The following is a 17,948-nucleotide window of genomic DNA, read 5'->3' on the forward strand; positions in this document are numbered from 1 at the left end:
GAGATGGAGATCAAGTGCACAAGGTCAGTGATGTCTGGTGCCAGGCCCTCTTCATGGTCTGGTGTGGCCATCTTCATGACTTTGACTTTTACTCTGAGTGAAATCAGGAGCCATGGGAAGCCTTTGAACAGAGGAATGCTGTTATGATTGTGTTTGGCTTTTTTTTTTAAAGAATGCTTCGTTTTCATGTTTATTTTTGAGAGAGAGAGAAAGAGAAAGAGGGAGGGAAGGAGGAAGGGAGGGAAGGAGGGAGAAAGCAAACAGAGACACAGAATCTGAAGTAGACCCCAGGCTCTGAGCTGTCAGCATAGAGCCTAACATGGGGTGTGAATCCATGAACCATGAGATCATGACCTGAGCCAAAGTCGAATGTTTAATCAACCCAGCCACCCAGGTGCCCCTCTGATTGTGTTTTAAAAGGGTGGCTTGGGCTGCTGCTTTGAGAATCTCATTGGACTGCTGTGAAGGTCTAAGGAGAGCCTGGATGGAAAACACTTTGTAACAAAAAGCTCTGGGGAAAAGAGACTAGCTGTTCTGCTTCTTCCCATCTTATCCAAGAGACAATCGAGTAAGGAAAGGATTTGACTTGCCCAAGGTCAGATGCTCTACAATCAATTTAGCATCTGGAACTCCTGGACTCTTCTCCCAGGTGCCATCTGGCAGGTAGGTAAATAGCTTTTGGACTTGTGGTCTCAGTGAGTGCATCTGAACAGGACCGACTGAGTGGTTCTCCCCCATGATTCGTTCATCCAGCAAATATGTATTAAGCACAAGTTCTCCACCCGGCATTAGGATATAGGGGCAATCGAAGACACCTGGTGAGGGCTGAGCCCCAGTCTTTGATGGAGCAGGAGTCAGATATCAGTCAGAGACCAGGCCACCAGTGGCTGGGGGTAAGCTTAGGGGTCGGGGGTCAGTCCATGGCTGGAATCAGCATGAGGCTGGAGGCAGAGAGACCAGTCAGGAGGCTGTGGTAAAAAGCCAAGCTGGAGAGGCAAGGCCTGGTGGAGCCTGTGGCTGGGAGCATGAGGAAAGGGAACGAAGAATAAAAACGTCAGGAGGAAAGTCCACAGGACTTGGGGGAGACTGGATATGAAGAAAGGGGTGGGTCCAAGATGCTGCTGAGCATTCCTACTTGGGTGACAGAGATGATGTCATTCACAGAAACAGGAAGTCCTTGGCACATCTGAGGAACAGAAAGAAACGCCATACGTCTGAGCATAATGAGCAAGGTGGGGTGCGGTTTCAAATGTTGTTGCCGAGACGGGCAGGGGCCAGATCATACAGACTTGGGTCTTAGTGGGTAGTATTCCAAAACAGTGGAAGCTAGCAGAGAGTGTCAGGCAGTAAGGGACTGTGCTTGGTTGATGTTTTAAAATCATGTGTGGCATACAGATTTAAGGGGGGCAGGAGTGGGAGCCTGGAGACCAGTTAGGATGAAGTAGCTTAGGCGAGAGATGGTGTTTTCCGGTGGTGGTGGAGACAGGGAGAAGCGGATGGATTCCATAGCTGTTTTGAAGGGAGAGATTTCAGGTGTGGGCAGGAGATCAAAGGAGTGCCTGGGTTTGGGGTGTACAATGGATGGTGGCATTCATCAAGATGGGGAAGATGGGAGAGCGCATTCTGGGATAGGCAGACTCCAGAGTTCGGCTCTGGCTACATTCTGTGTGACACCCACATGTAGACATCAGGTAGATGGTTGAAGGTACCAGACTGACACTTAAGAAAAGAGTGAACACGGACATTTGTAAATGGTCAACTCGCAGATGGTATTTAAAGCCATGGGACTAGGGCTGAGCCCTGGGGACCCTCAACATTTAGAGACTGGATGGAGGAGCAGCCCTGACCAGTGCGGAGAAGTCGTCAGGGAGGAGAAGGAAAACCAGGAGAGGGTGCGCTCATAGACCCCAATAAGGGAGTAGGCAGGGGGGGGTGGGGGGTGGGGGGGTGGGGGCGGTTACTGCGCCCGATGCTGCTCAGAGAACCAGGAGGAGAAGAAGCCCCATGGGCTCGACCACGTGGGGGCCACGGGAGATGGAGACAAGAGCAGGTCGGCAAATTGGGTCAGGAGGTGAATGGGAGGGGAGGAAGTGATACCAGCATGAAAGTGGGGGGGGCAGGGAGTGGGGGCCAGCAGCTGGAAGAGGACTCAGGTCACGGCTCTCGAGCATGTTTTGTGGATGGGAAAGATGAAGGAAGGGGGCAGGGGCTTGATGGTGCTGAGGAGGAGGGGCCTGCCCAGCTCCTGCGCGGGGCGTCCTGAGGTGCTTCTGCACAAGCTGCCCCTCCAAGAAAGGCTGCTCTGCCATCCAGCCTCCTCCGCAGCGCCTCCCCTCCATGGCACTCAAAGCACCTCCCCTCCATGGCCTTTCTTCTTCTCCTCCTCACCACCCGGACCTCCTGCCTCAGCACGGCAGCTCATTCCCCCAGTGCTGCCACCACCAGCACCATCCACTGGATTTGAGCTAAGTGAAACTTCCGGAAGTATACCAAGGCCTTTGTTCCTGGCTTTCATTCCCTCCTAGGGTCTCACCTCTTTGAGTGCAACCTATTCCCACATGGTTGCTTATTGTATTGTCACAACAGCCCTGCGAGCCTCAGGGGGATTTAGGAGATATACAAGTACAGCTAAGCACGCGGCTAGTAAGTGGCGAAGCTGGGACTTGAACACACGTCTAGGCTGTCTGCAGAGCCCATTCTAACTACCGTCCCATGCTGCCTCCACAGACCTCTCATGCCTTTTGGCCAGTCTTGGTGAAGGCGACGCCTCCTGTACTCCTGTTCCCATGGGATGGATTTGAAAGGCAGACGGGATTCTTTCCCCATCTGTGTTTCAGGGGGGCAATTTCTACAATTACTCTCCAGACAAGCTAAGTACCAGTTCACCAGTCTTCTGTCCTGCCCAGGAATGACCCTTTCTGAACATTTCCTCACATCCCTGAGAATCTGTTTGCATGCCTTCAGAGACAGAGAGCATATTACTACATCCACGAGCAGCCTGTTCTAGGCAGGAGGATAGCAGAGCAATCCAAAAACGGACTCCAACCCCAGATGCTTTGGCTGAATCTCAACTAGTATCCTGTGCCTCAGTTTCCTCATCTGCAAAATGGTAATGATAGAAGTGCCTACTTCCTAGTGTGATTACGAGGATTAATCAGATGCTACATTTAAATAGCCTGGGAAGTACATCATAAATTTCACTTATGAGCATCATCATCATGTTTCCTGAGGGCAAGCTACAACTCACTTTACTGCAACCTCCACTCGTCAGGCCCTTGGAATTCTACCCTCTTCTTCATTCACCTGTAGTTTAATCCTGTTGTTCTGCAGTCCTCAATTTTTATTTTCTCCTGACGCCAGGTTTGGTTTTTTGGGTGTTTTTTTTTTTTTTCGTAAGCTCAGTTATTTATCACGCAAACGTGATTTTCCTAAGATCATGATTTCTCCTTGACAGAGTCACTGGTTGTTTGCCAGGCAAGCGCAACAGTACCAAGCACATAACTAGGCTTGGAGAATGACAGCTTAAGGCCTCACCTCCTACCCTCACAAGCCCACTTGTCGGCTCCCAGGCTTTTGCGCTCCCTGGATTTGGAACCCTGTGAGCGGGCCCACGTGACTGCATATCTACCATCGGGGCAAGATTATGTCATGACGGAGAGCCCAGATTCTGGAGACAGAGCCAAGTTCAAGCCCAGACTCTTCTGCTTACTTGCAACATGTCATCTTGGCCAAGACACTCAGTGTTCCTGAGCCTCAGTTTCTTCATCTGCAAAAATGAGATGATAGTACCCTTGTTTACTTTATCAGGTGCTATGAGGATTAAGATAATGTATATAAAATGCTCAGCACAGTTCTTACCTCAATAAACATTTGCCATGAATGTTCTAGGGCTATGCCATCTAATAGAGCAGTCACTAGCTCTCTATATGTGGCAGTTGAAGCCTGAAACGTGGCTAGTCTGAACTGAGATGTGCTGTTAAGCATAGAATACACATTGGATTTCAAAGACTTAGTATAAGAAAAGAATGTAAAATCCTTTGATAACTTTTTATATTGCTTATATGTTGAAATGAAAACATTTTGGATATATTGTATTAAATAAAATATATTATAATTAATGTTATTTTTTCTATTAACAGGTCTTCTAGAAAATTTGGAATTATATGTGGCTCAGTTTTGTGGCTTACATTATATTTCTTTTGGACAGTACTACGATGGTGGGGCTTCTGTCGTTTCGGGTGGGCGATGGTGGGGGTGGTTGTATTTTTTTTTTGTTTTCCAGTGTGGCAGGGGGGAACAGTATAAGTGGTTTTGAGGTATTCGAATTTTAGTGGATGCATCTGTCTCTTATAGATGGTATTTGAGCTGCAAAGGCTCTTTGGAGATTAAGTAGGCCAATCTTCTCTCTCTAATGATGGGGGAACTGAGGCCTACCCAGAGGCCCATGGGATATGCCTAGGGCCAGAGAATTAATGATAGCAGAACTCAAATCAGAACCCAGATACCTTCCCCATCCCAGCAAGCGGCTTCAGGTCAGAATAATGCTGCCACCTGGTGGTCACCCATAGATGAGCGTCACAAGCCAGGGCGGCAGCTAGGCTCCCTCAGGAGCAGGACTCAGCTGCCATCTACTTCCCTGTCCTCTGCAGAAGCTAGAACAGGAAGGACCCTCCTCCAACCTCCTTCCAGTCTGACTGCACAGAGCCCCAGCTTGCCAGGGGTATGAAAGTGTAGTGATTAAGGGCACTATGTGATTACAGACAAGTGAAGGATTAAATCCCAACTCTACTCCTCCTAGCTATGAGGCCCTGCAAAAGCCACTTATCTCTGATCCTTGGTTTCCCCATACGTAAAATGTGGGTAATAATAGCGCTTACCTCAAAGTTATTAAATTTGAGTCAACAAATATCTACAAAGCACCACCACTTATGCACTGTTCCTGGTACTGGGATATAGCAGTGAACCTAAAAAGACAAGCCCATGGTTCTCAGTGTGCCCTTTAGACCACTGAGAGCAGCAGCACCTGAAAACTTGTTAGAAATGCAAATCTTCAGGCCTCCATCCCAGATCTACTGATTCTGAATCTGACACATGCTCAAGGTTGAGAACCACTAGACTTGGACACGTAGATTATATATCAGGTGGGGTTAAGTGATATGAATATGGCAAATAAATGGCTAAATATCTTGAGAATAATGGCCGGGGGCGGGGGTTAGGTGGGGAACACTAATTGATCTGTGAGGGTCAGGGAGAGCCTACCTGATGAGGTGACAAGTTCCAGCAGACATCTGAAAGCAATTATCTAGAGGAAAGGTTAGAAGGATATGCCGTTTCCCCTTCAAAACACATCCTATATTTATAATAAGTCCTGGGGATAGAAGATAGGTGACTATAGTTAATTATTTAAAAAAAAAAAAAGACTTCCTGCAAACTGCATATACATTCTACTTATATCCTATTGGCCACAACTTAGTCAGATGGACCACACCTAACCACCTGAGGAGTCTTTATTCTGATAAACCATATATCCGGCTAAAAACTGAGAGTCCTATTTACAATAGAAAAGGAAGAAAAAGCATTTTGGTGAACAATGGTTTCTGCCATACTAAGAGATTCTGATGTAACCAGCCTTTGGGAGTCTGGTTTATACTTGTATGCCTCCAATGATGGGGGATCCCTTATCTCATGAAAATTTTATCCCCTCTTTGAGCAGCTCTTTTAGAAAACTCTTTGATAACTCAAGTCTACCTCTCTGTAATTCCTACCACCGTGGGACTACACGGAACAAGACTGCTTGCTCCCTCTTCCCCAAGGGAGAATTTACCTATTTTAAGTCCCCTATACATCTTCTCTTTGAACCACCTAAGCTCAATGGCTTCCCCCCTTGGGAAGGGTTTTCCTGATCCGGCATTAAGAGTTTAAAAATGACCTTGACAGTAACCTCATGGATGACAGGGAGCCACATCATCACCCAGGTCCATGAAGATGAAGTGGAAGTCTAGTGCTCTACCTCAAGCAGAATGTGAAGGAAGCCAAGCAGGAATTGGAGTTCCAGTCTCATTGGACTTTTGTATTTCTTCAGGTTTATTTTGTAGTTCAGAAATTCTTCCTTCTGTTGGCTCTAATCTGCCATTGAACCCATCCACTGAGTATTTAATTTCAATAACTGTATGTATTTTTCTTTGGTTCCTTTTCAAAGACATCTGATTATATCTTGCCTACTTTTTTATTCCATTATTTCTTTAAGCATTTCATATGTAGTTTTTTTTTTTTAATATATTTTAATGTTTGTTTATTTTTGAGAGAAACAGAGACAGAATGCGAGTGGGTTAGGGGCAGAAAGAGAGGGAGACACAGAATCAGAAACAGGCTCCAGGCTGTCGGCACAGAGCCCGACACAGGGCTCGAAGCCACGAGGCTTGAGCCAAAGTCGGATGCTCAACCAATTGAGCCACCCAAGCGCCCCTATAGTTATTTTTTTATTTCAGAGAGAGAGTGTGAGCTGGGGAGAGGGGCAGAAGGAGATAATCTTAAACAGACTCCAAATCAGTGCAGAGCCTGATGGGAGGATCAATCCCACCACCCCAGGATTATGACCTGAGCCGAAATCAGGAGTCAGAATGCACAACCAACTGAACCAACCACCTAAGTGCCCTGTTAGGTAGTTTGACATTTTGATAATTTTAATATGAACTCTTTGGGGGTATATAAATCTTTTGTTTCTGTTTGGGGTGCTTATTTTTATGTGTTGGTATCTTTTTTGGGAGTGGAGGGAGCAGGAGTCATATTTGGTTGAACCTAATCTGTGAGAAACCACTGGGCTTCAGTTGTGCTTCTGTCCAGAGGAGCTTTTGCTTTCTATCAAGAGCCCTGACACAGTCCTACTTAGGACTTACTAGCCCAGAAATCTGAGGATTTCTGGCTTATTGTGAAGGTCAAGCTCAGCTCCCTCACCGTGGGGCCGAGGACAGGGAGAGGGGCAGAGCCTAAACTTAACTTCCTGGCACTGACTTGGCATTTGCCTTAAGAGCTACCCCAACTTTCTTTGCTGACAGCCATTCCCCAATCCATTTCAACTTGATGAACTTTTCTTTCGTTTCTTGAATGCCCCTGGGGATTTCTTTAAAATTTTTAAATATTATTTTAAGTAGGTTCCACAGTGTGGAGCCCAACACAGGGCTTGAGCTCATGACCCTGAGATCCAAGTCAAGCTGACATGGAGAGTTGGCCACTTAACCCACTGAGCCACCCAGGTGCTCCTTTATCTCTTTGAAGTCCAGGAATGCATGTTTGTTTTAATTTATCAAGGATCTAGAAATAGAAATGCTTTTATCTAGTTTGTAGCATCTACCTAGTCTACAGTAGGGGAAAGCCCATTCATCTATTCAGTGATTCATTCGACAAGCCATTATGGAGCCCATACTTATCCAAAAGCTGGGGCTGAGGGCTGGGTGGGAGGCACTGGACAAGACCCACTTTACCTTCTCAGAACTCACACATTAGTGGGGAAAATAGGCTGGAATGCAGGGGGATGGTGGTGGCACATGGGAAGTGGGGGGTGCAGTGGGAATTCAATAGAGAAGTGCCTCGAGGGGCAACCAGGAAAGTTAACTCTGAGAGAGGGATGAAGAACAGATTCTAACAGATGAGAAGACAGTGAGGTGACATGGGGGAGAGTAGATGCTAAAGAAGCCAAGCTGGGAGGGGATGTGAGCAGAAGACGGAAGGCACAGAGAATTAGAAAAGCGAAAGGACTAGGTTTGGCTCGGGCAGAGAGCGTCAAGTATGGGCAGGACCAGGTAACAAAGCATGTGGTCTAGGGCTAGGCATGGAGGCTTGTTTAGTAGACTTACAAGAGCTCAGGTCAGAGAAAGGAGCCAGGAGGGCAGGAAGGACCATTTCTCGGGGCCTGGCTGGGGCTGCAGCTGCAGCCCACGACATCAGGCTCACCTGCCAAGGCTGGGCTCCCGTGGTTCGTGGTCTCAGGCGGGCAATAGCTCCTCCAGTCCTGCCTTGCATGTCTGTGGCCGACAGACTGCTGTTTCAACCTAAGCTGTGCAAACTGGCTCTCCTTGCAAACAAAACCCTGAGAGGAACAGCTTTCAAAGACCTGGCTGACTGCATCTCTGGTTACCAGGAAACAACAGTACAAGTTGCAAAGTCCCATCATAGGAAATAAAAAGAATGCTCTAGCAACCGCCAGCATTTTTCCACCAGGATTCCAGCCAGCTGTCATTCAGGCTCCTTGGCATAAGAACTGAACAAGCTTAAGAATAGTGGTAGCTTCTTCAGAGCCAGGCACTGTGCTAAACACTTTAATCTTGCTTAATTCTTATGATACCCTGAGAGGCAGCCATTATCACAGGAAGTTTCACTAAATGGTCAAGCGGTTAAGTAATTTGCCTAAAGTTAGTTTGAAGCTGGGAACTAGGTATTTTTGTCCAGGCATGTTCACTTCTCGAGGGTCTGTACACATCCTGCCTTAGCAATCAGGCTGCCGGTAAGGAAGTACCGTTTTTCCCCCTAACATTTTTAACTTTGGAATAATTTTAGATTTACCAGAAAGTTGCAAGGATCGTATGACTTTTCTACATACCACTCATCCAGTTTTTCCCCTAATGTTAACATCTTACATTACCACAAAATATTTGTCAAAATTAAGAAATTAATTGAACTTCAGGCCTTACTCGTATTTTACCAGTTTTCACGCTAACGTCCTTTCTGGTTCAGGATCCAATGGTGCATTAGTTAGGTCTCTCTAATCTCCTTTGGTCTTCTATCCTTGTTTTTCATCACTTTTGACCCAAGCACTGGCATTCTGCAGAAATGTCCTCTAACTGGGTTACGGGTTTCTTAAGAGTATCAGAGTTCAAGTGCTCTCATCATCTTGCATCTAGAGTATTGTTGACCATTCAACAGCATAGGTTTGAACTGCATGGACAATTCACGTGGATTTTTTCAATAAATACGCATAGAACTGTCTTCTCTCTTCCTTATAATGTTCTTATTAACATTTTCTTCTCTCCAGCTTAATTAGCCACCCAACAGTGGAGCAGTTACCATCACAGGGCCCTATGCTAATCTCTTGCAGAACACTCTGTACCATCTGGTACCACTGGGTCCTCGGAGGTGGATGCAAGCTTCCGGAGAGCAAAAACTTTTTTAATCACTGATGAAAATAGGGCTTGGTGTGTATTTGTGGGGTGACCGAATCTCTATGTACTTTATGTACTGATGTGGAACAATCTCCAAGATTTGCCAAGTGAGAAAAAGCAAGACGCAGCAGAGTGCACTACCAATTTTGCACAGAAGGTGTGGGGGGCGAGTAGACACCCACGTATATTTATATATGGCTCAAGTCTGGAAGGCTCCTCTTCTGCTCAGACTACACTCGGCTCAACGGTTTCCACTCTGCCCTGGCTCTTTAAGAATTGGTCCATTTTTGGAACCAACATCTCCTTTTCAAAACAAGGTCTCTAAGGTCTTGGTCTGCTTTAGATGATGGAGGCAACGATGCCACAACCAGCAGAGTGGAAAACACCCAAGTGCACACAGGTACCTCACCTCTCCTTAGGCTCCTCCTCCCAGGAAGTCACTTCACAGAACACAGGCTCATCCTGTCAAGTGTCAGGGGCCCAACCAGTATCTTCTGTGTTCCTGTTTGGCAAGTCATCCGTATCCTCTGCAGTAATATACCTGTTAAAGGCCTCCTGCTTTATCCTGCACCTGTGATCCCAAGAAGTCTTATGCCCTGGTCAAATGTAGCCAGGAGGAGAGAACCAAATATCCCTGAAGGGTGGCCTCTACATGAAGGAGAGAAGACTGGAGTCGAAATAGCTTACACAAAGGCAATTTATTAACAGAAAACATTAATTTGAGGAATCCTGTTCACAGACGGCGACCACGGCGACCCCCCTTCCTGCGGGTGCTATCGGAGGGGATGGGGGTGACATCCTCTGTGGGGAGGAAGAGAAAATATCATTGCCTAGAGATGGATGGGAAGGAGCCCGGGCCTCCCTAGACCAGTGGCCTCACACACCAACAGTGGATCCTGCTGCTCCCCACATAAACCCTCCATACATAACACACGGATGCGGACTGCCCCATCTGCTGCTTCCTCAAATTTTCTGATGTAGTCTGAACTCATTTTTCTGAAGGGAAAACTGAGGCTCAGAAAAGGTATACAACTTACATATGAGGTCAGAAGCAGGCGAGAAATCACATTTCTGACATCCAGCCCACTGACTCTCTAGTGAAAAGATTCTCCTACTAAACAGGGCAACCTAACACTATCTTCTTTCCAGTCAGTAAAAGGTTGAAAATATGCTGAAAAAAATAAAACCTTAAGAGGAAAACGTTGGACCACCAGATCGAGGGATCAGTACATGATGCGACCATGTGCACAGAAACAGGAAAAGGCTAACACCTTCTCAGGAGCTAGAAAGGATCAGATCATAGGCGTGAGGAGGGCAGGCACTACACAGATATAGGGGATTTGCTGTGATTCTCCACTGCAGGAGTTGCCACTCCCTGCATTCAGTTTTCATGGTCACAATGACTAGTGTACTCTTAATACTTAGTAGGCAAGGACCAAGGATACAGATGGTCCTACAATTCAGGAGACAGACTACACAAAATGCCAACTCCCTTAAGAGACACTATAAAGGATGGACAATTCATCTCCTATCAGTTCCACCAGCCACTGTCCCAAATTCTATACACCAGGCAGGGTGTGGCACAGGGGTTAAGAAATCAAACTGCGCTGTCCCAATGTAAAAGAGAAGGTCGACATTTACAACAGGTGATGGGGTGTTCAGGGAGAAATTCTGTCACATGGTGCCTCTTGCAGCTCCCATTAACAACCCTAATTGCCAACAGTACCCAGACCAAGCACTGTATCCACTGGGTACATCACAAGCTTTCTGGGATTAATACTTCAAAGTAAATCCAAACGCTAGTTAGAGGGGGGACACTTACCAATCCGCCCAATCTTCATTCCTGAGCGGGCAAGGGCTCTGAGGGCTGACTGGGCCCCAGGTCCAGGGGTCTTGGTTCTAGGAAATGAGAATCTATGTTAAGAAAAGCTTTGTCCAACTCATTAGGGGTTCTTTCTGAGATTCCACAACCCTCTAGCTAAGGAATCGGCAACTTTCCTTAAAGGGCCAAACAGTGGAGAGCCCAACATGGAACTCAATGAACCTGAGATCAAGACTTGAGCTGAAATCAGGGCGCCTGGGTGGCTCAGTCGGTTAAGTGGCCGACTTCGGCTCAGGTCATGATCTCACGCTCCATGAGTTCAAGCCCTGCGTCGGACTCTGTGCTGACAGCTCAGAGCCTGGAGCCTGTTTCAGATTCTGTGTCTCCCTCTCTCTGACCCTCCTCTGTTCATGCTCTGTCTGTCTCAAAAATAAATAAAACGTTAAAAAAAATTTTTAAAAAGACTTGAGCTGAAACCAGAGATGGACACTTATCAACTGAACCATCCAGGCACCCCCAAACAATAAATACTGAAGGTTTAGTGGGCCACTTATGATTTTTGTTGCATACTTTCTGACCCCTGGGTCATAGTTTGTGCTCTGCCCTGCCTGCAGCCCATTTAAAGCACTGTCCCTTTTTGCCACAGGCTATAATTCTTTTTTGGTGATCTGTTCATTTCCAACTGCTCCACCCACCCCAAACCAAGACCCTAACATCTTTTCAGTGGACCACTTCATCTGGTCTGCTGTCCACACAGCAGCCATTGTTTTTGTTTTGTTTTGACACAAGCACTATGCCCAATGTGGGGCTTGAACTCATGACCCTGAGATTAAGAGTTGCATGCTCTACTGATGGAGCCAGTCAGATGTCCTAACACAGCAGTCATCTTTAAAAATGTCCAATCTTGGGGCGCCTGGGCGGCTCAGTCGGTTAAGCATCCGACTTCGGCTCAGGTCACGATCTCACAGTTTGTGAGTTCGAGCCCCGCATCGGGCTCTGTGCTGACAGCTCAGAGCCTGGAGCCTGTTTCAGATTCTGTGTCTCCCTCTCTCTGACCCTCCCCCGTTCATGCTCTGTCTCTCTCTGTCTCAAAAATAAATAAACGTTAAAAAAAAATTTTTTTTTTAAATAAATTAAAAAAAAAAAAAGCCCAATCTTGGGGTGCCTGGGTGGCTTTGTCGTTTTAAGTGTACAACTTCAGCTCAGGTCATGATCCCATGGTCCGTGAATTCGCACCCTGCTTCGGGCTCTGTGCTGACAGCTCAGAGCCCGGAGCCTGCTTCAGATTGTGTCTCCCCCTCTCTCTGCCCCTCCCTCACCACGCTCTGTCTCTCTCAGAGAAGGGGGAAAAAAAAAAAAAAAGTCCAATCTCAGGGCACCTGGGTGGCTCAGTTGGTTAAGTGCCCAACTCCTGATTTTGGCTTAGGTCATGATCTCATGGTTCATGGGGTGACAACACCACAGAGCCTGCCTGGGATGTTCTCTGTCCCTCCCTGGCTAGTACTCTTGCTGTCTCTCAAAATAAATAAACTTTAAAAATGCCCAATCTCATCAGGTCATTACTATTAAAAAGTTCTTTTGCTCCCCCCACCTTTGGCTGAAGTCCAGCTCTTTACTGCTTCTTTAAGACCCAGCAGGAACTTGCTCCTGCCTAGCTCTCTGATCACAATTCACAACACTTTTCCCACAGATGTGCCAAGTCCATTCCCACTCGAGACTTTTCCACTGCAGCTGTATCTCGCTGAATACTTTCTCCCTGTCCTTCTTTCACTAGACCACTTCCTGGCACATTTAGGTCTTAGTTGAAATTACACCTTGTCACTAACTCCCATTCCTGACACCACACCTTTACTTCCTAGCACTTGCCACAAATGGGAAGCACAGGCGCCCCTGCTTAGGTTGTTTAAAGTCAGACTCTCCTACCAGCCTAGGTGCCTCTATACAGGAGACGAGAGGTGACGGCTACTCTTTCCATCATTCTTTTCTAGTACCCCACACACAATACCCGGTATGCAGTGAGTGCTCATCAAACAAAGTTGGGGAGGAGGGAGCAGAAGCGGTGGTGCAGCAACCAACTACTAAGTATGAACACACTTAACATGTCTTGTGCAAAGTCACAAGAGAAAAACCAAGCCTCAAATCCAGGTGCTTTGGCATCCATGCCCAGAGACCTCACCTCCCGGCCCCCGACTCACGTACCTATTTCCTCCTGTGGCCCGGAGTTTGATGTGGAGAGCGGTGATGCCCAGCTCCTTGCACCTCTGGGCTACATCCTGGGCAGCCAACATGGCAGCGTAGGGAGAGGACTCATCTCGGTCAGCCTTCACCTTCATCCCACCAGTCACACGGCAGATGGTTTCCCTAGAACAAAAGCTCACGGTCATTCCGCTCATGCAACAAGGATTCTAAGTACTGAGCACATCCTAATGAGTGCCACAGTTCGGGTATGGCAGAAGATGAAGGTCAACTCGAATATGCATCCTTTATAACAAGACGGCCATGGGTTCTGCCTTGATGGGGTTCAAAGACCCAAATGAATGGGACGCTGTATTAACAATATAAATTTACTTTTACATTTAATCCTCTCAATTGCTCCATGACGTACACATTAACCTCGCCGTATATGAGAAAACCAAATCTTAGAATTTGAGTGACTCTTGCTAATGGTGGCCAGAACCTGTACGTAGAGCTGACTTCCAGTCCACCACTGCTCCTACTAAGTACCAACAGATTGAGGATTCACAGATCACCACACTTTAAGGACACAAGGGCACGGAACTTCTTTCTTGTAACTCAAATGCCTGGGAAATCACAGTATTTGTGACTAAACAAACTAACACGTTTCCTTATCTAACTTTTTAATTCTTTCAAGAGAACCCCTTAAACTGCCACCGGATTCCAGGAGAATTTCTTCCCCCAGACCCTTGCCAGTTTGGTCTGTACCTCTTCACCCAGGTACTCACTTGCCAGAAAGATCGGTGACATGGACAAAAGTGTCATTGAAGGATGCAAAGATGTGGCACACGCCAAACACATTTTCTCCTTCAGCTACCTGAGGTCCAAGGCTGATGACCTGTTCTTCTTTCTTTTCTTTCCCCTTTCGAGGTGCCATTTCTGAAAGGAAGTAAAAAAAAAAAAAATCCCGAAGTTAGCAATGGACAAGAGGTTTCCACAACCTTTTCCTGGCTATTAAAGGAAATCTCCAAGTTTTGCTCCTCTGTGTCTCTTTCCCTGCACCCTGGGAATCTGTGCAATCTCATCTCTGCCTAAACTCACTTCTCTCTGCACTTAGGAGAGTTCAACTGGTGGCTAAAGAAGCAAAGTACCTTGAGATAACCTTTCCCCTGAACTTACTTAAAGCACAGATCATAGCACTTGCTAAGCAGCCCAGAGTTCTAGCAGCAAGACCACAAGTATCTCTCCAATTACCAAGTTGGTCTCAAAACCACGAAAAACACTGGCTTAGATCCCTAGAGACCTCCAAGTTCAACTGACAGCTCTGCAAACCCGGGTAATCAATTCTTCCTGGGCCTTAAAGCCCACAATATATATCCTGAGAAATTTTTAAAGATTTGTTTAGTGACACAACAAGTCAGTTGCAGAGCAGTGATGAGAACCAGGTTAAGGGATTCCTAGTCTACACTCCACAACACTTCCAATACCAGGAGGGCTTCTGGTCTCCTGGACCCCAAGTATCATTCACTGGTTAGGCTCAAAGACTTTAAAGACTGCATTCAAAAAGATTAGTAGAAGGCCAAGACCAATGACCTACCCATGAATTGGTGACAGCTGAAGACCCTTTACGGAAGACACCTGCTGCCTGAACTCTGCACTAACTCCTATGCTTAGAATTCAAGGGTCCCTCACCCACATAGTTCCCTAGTTTCATCTCCTACTATATCCTGTACCAGATCCCTCCAAAAAGCCAGTTCAAGGGCTATCTCCCATCCTCTGACAATTCATCTCCTGCTATCCTTCCACTACTGATTAAAACCAAATGCTTTTTAAAAAAATTTTAATGTTTTAAACATTTCTAAATGCTTATTTTTAAGAGACAGAGACAAAGCATGAGTACAGGAGGGGCAGAGAAGGGGGGGACGGGACACACACAGAATCTGAAGCAGGCTCCCCCCTCCAAGCTGTCAGTACAGAGCCAGACGTGGGGCTCAAACTCACGAACACGAGATCAATGACCTGAGCCGAAGTTGGACGCTTAAGCAGCTGAGCCACCCAAGTGCTCAGAACCAAATTCTAAACTTTTACTAGAATCGAGCATTAAAGACAATAAAACATATCCTTTTGGAAGGCTAATGGAAAAGCCCCATCCCAAAGACTCAGTGTTAGCGAAATCAAGTAACTCTAATCTGACATAGCATGTAATGGAAGTGCAATTATTCCATCAAAGGAGGAAAAGCAAGTATGGATAAGTGGAAGGCTAAGAGAGGACTACTTTCCGCCCAAAGCACCTCCTGACACTCAATCCGAACAATTCCCTAACACTTCCAGAAGACACTAGAAATCAGAAGGGCTCAGATGACTTAGGCTGCACCCTTTCGGATGAAGACAAATTTGGCCTTGCCTTGGTTCGTAAAGACAGTGGCAAAACCAGACTTAAAAATCAGTGCCCCGACTCCCAGTCCAGCACTTTCTACCCTGTGCCAAGATGCTTTTATTCCATGAAGGACCATTCCAGACCTGAGAAAGTCCATGTCTCTTGCATTCCTGGATCTCCCCAGTGCCTTCCTTATACAAGGTCTGGGGAGTGACCACAGTAAGCACATGTGTAGGCCTTAGATGTACAAAGTAACTGTTCCTACGCTCAAATTACATCCAATGGAGTTAATTTTAAGGAAGGGGCCAAGGGTGCTCACAGGGAAAGTTTTAAGTTCTGCCTGGAGAAGCCCAGAAAGACCAGCAGATCAGAACTTCAGCAGATCAGATTCATCAGGAAGCATGAATACGAATTCCTCAAGTGGCCACCCCACAAATGCCGCCCTGAGATGGTGATGAGACGGGTCCTCGCAGAATATATAAACGCATGGAAGGTGCTCAACCAACACTGACTTACATCCTTCTCTACTTTTAATGTCTGGCTTTGTAAGGCGCGCCCAGTACTTGCAACGTGCCAGACCTAGCCATCAACCGGGTTCAGGGAGCACCCAACGCAAGTCCGTTTTTTCGGATTCCGTCCCTTAATCCCCACCACAACCCCCACGGAATCTGGACGACAGTTAATCCTACTTCCCAAACAAGGAAACAAACTACAGATTAGGAGCCCGGCCTGCGACCGCTCAAGAAACTGGCGGAGTAGAGAGAAGCCACATCGGACTAGGGTCTCGGGTCCTTCCCAAACATGCTGTGCGGCCCCTTAAACGGAACGGTGGTGGCAGCGCGGAGCGAGGACCTTCAGGGCTGTACCCACACTCAACCCCCTCCCCTTCGCAAGCTCCTCCTTGAGACAAGACGGCCGCTTCCGAGACCAGGCGCGAACCTGAGTCTGGGGTCGGCCGGCCGCGCCCCTCTCGCCTGGCACCTGACTCGGCTTCCGCGGAAACACCCCAGCCTAGCGCCCCGAACCCCGATGGGTCCCCCTGCCTCAGGATGCCACTGGATTAAACCCACTGAAGCCTCCTACCTGCGCGTCTTCGCTAGACTCCGCCACCGGAAAGAGAGGGCGAAAGAGGGCGGGGCGACGGGTCACGTTCGCGTTCCCGGAAGTGTACGTCTGAGGTCACGGAGCGAAGCCGGTGGCCCGTTTCCAAGGAGTTGAAGACTCGCCCTCGGGAAAGGCGGTTTACTTAAAAGAGCGCTAAAGGAGGCAAGGGGAAGGGTGTCGCTGCGAGCGGGTCTGCCTCTGAGACTGCACGAAGCAGCTACATCTCCTGAGCGAGGCGGGCCCTTGTGCGAAGATCGTGGCGGCCGCACCTAGACGGACTTCTTCCATCCTGACCCCGGGCCTAGTCGGCCCGGAGGCGGCAGCGCCTCTCGTGGCGCGGAGGGCAATAACAACAACTGCCTGCTTTCATCACTGACTGGACGGCTGGCTATGTCCTGAACAAAATAAGGATAAATTATTCAATATTTATTATATACTAGCTTGGGCTGAGCGATTTATATGCATTGCTTCATTTAATCCTCACAAAATTATCAAATAGATAACTTTTTATTTCTCTTTTACGGATAAAGGATGTTAACCAAGATTACACATTTGTGGCTGATTTGGATTTCTGACTTCAAAGACTGTATGTTTGATAGCTACTTCCATGTATCCCTCTAATAGTGAAGGACCTTGAAGGGTTGGGAGGTGTATAGATGAAGATATGGGGAAGGGCAAAGAAATAGGTCGTGTGTGTGTGTGTGTGTGGCCCATGTAATAGACTACATATATTGCATATATATGAAATTTTTGAACAAAATTAGCGATTATACAGGGTAGCGTATAGCCCTTTCTTCACTAGAGTTGGTGCCACTGAACAGCTTTAACTCAGTTTAGCAAAGACCTCCTTTTTAAAAAAGTTTCCCCTTTACAAAAGCAATTAATTACAGAATACCTATAAAAGAGAAACATATAAACATTCTCAAAGGAGAGTACAAGGAAGACAAAAGAGAAAAAACCAGTGACAGTCTTACCCACCACAATTAACACCTTGGTGTACGTCCTTTCCAAACATGATCCATGCAAATACGTACAGAAGAGGCACTTCCTTTTTTTTTTTAATATGAAATTTATTGTCAAATTGGTTTCCATACAACACCCAGTAGGCACTTCATTTTTTTTTAAAGAAATGAGAATAACCTTGCAATATTTTTTCCCAATGGCTAAAAAAATCTGTGCTCATAAACAATCCACATGATAAAGTGTATAGAAAAAAGTAAAAATCATTTCTAAATTCTTCCTTTTTTTTTTTTTAAATTAATGCATGTTCATTTGGAAGCCACTTGAATGTAAAAAGAAAAACAAGTATCCATCC

The 17,948-nt window shown here is 46.7% G+C and overlaps 1 protein-coding gene and 1 long non-coding RNA gene across 2 annotated transcripts in view; both read right to left on the reverse strand.

Moving 5' to 3' along the window:
- Positions 1-5,491: 5,491 nt before the first annotated feature.
- Positions 5,492-17,948, reverse strand: part of LOC131506533 (uncharacterized) — a 95,318-nt gene continuing 82,861 nt past the window's right edge. Inside the window, exon 2 of the long non-coding RNA XR_009259004.1 lies at positions 5,492-6,418. This is a non-coding gene — a long non-coding RNA (uncharacterized LOC131506533). The remainder of the gene's footprint in view (positions 6,419-17,948) is intronic.
- On the reverse strand, positions 9,835-16,760 carry RPS14 (ribosomal protein S14). Its single transcript, XM_058720219.1, has 5 exons — positions 16,613-16,760; positions 13,941-14,091; positions 13,177-13,338; positions 10,978-11,054; positions 9,835-9,956 (listed from the first exon to the last, which is right to left on the reverse strand). Exons 2-5 carry the CDS (start codon positions 14,087-14,089, stop codon positions 9,889-9,891), a joined length of 456 nt encoding a protein of 151 aa, XP_058576202.1. The 5' UTR covers positions 14,090-14,091; positions 16,613-16,760; the 3' UTR covers positions 9,835-9,888.

This window comes from Neofelis nebulosa, chromosome 1, assembly GCF_028018385.1.
Source record: "Neofelis nebulosa isolate mNeoNeb1 chromosome 1, mNeoNeb1.pri, whole genome shotgun sequence".
Taxonomy (NCBI): domain Eukaryota; kingdom Metazoa; phylum Chordata; class Mammalia; order Carnivora; family Felidae; genus Neofelis; species Neofelis nebulosa.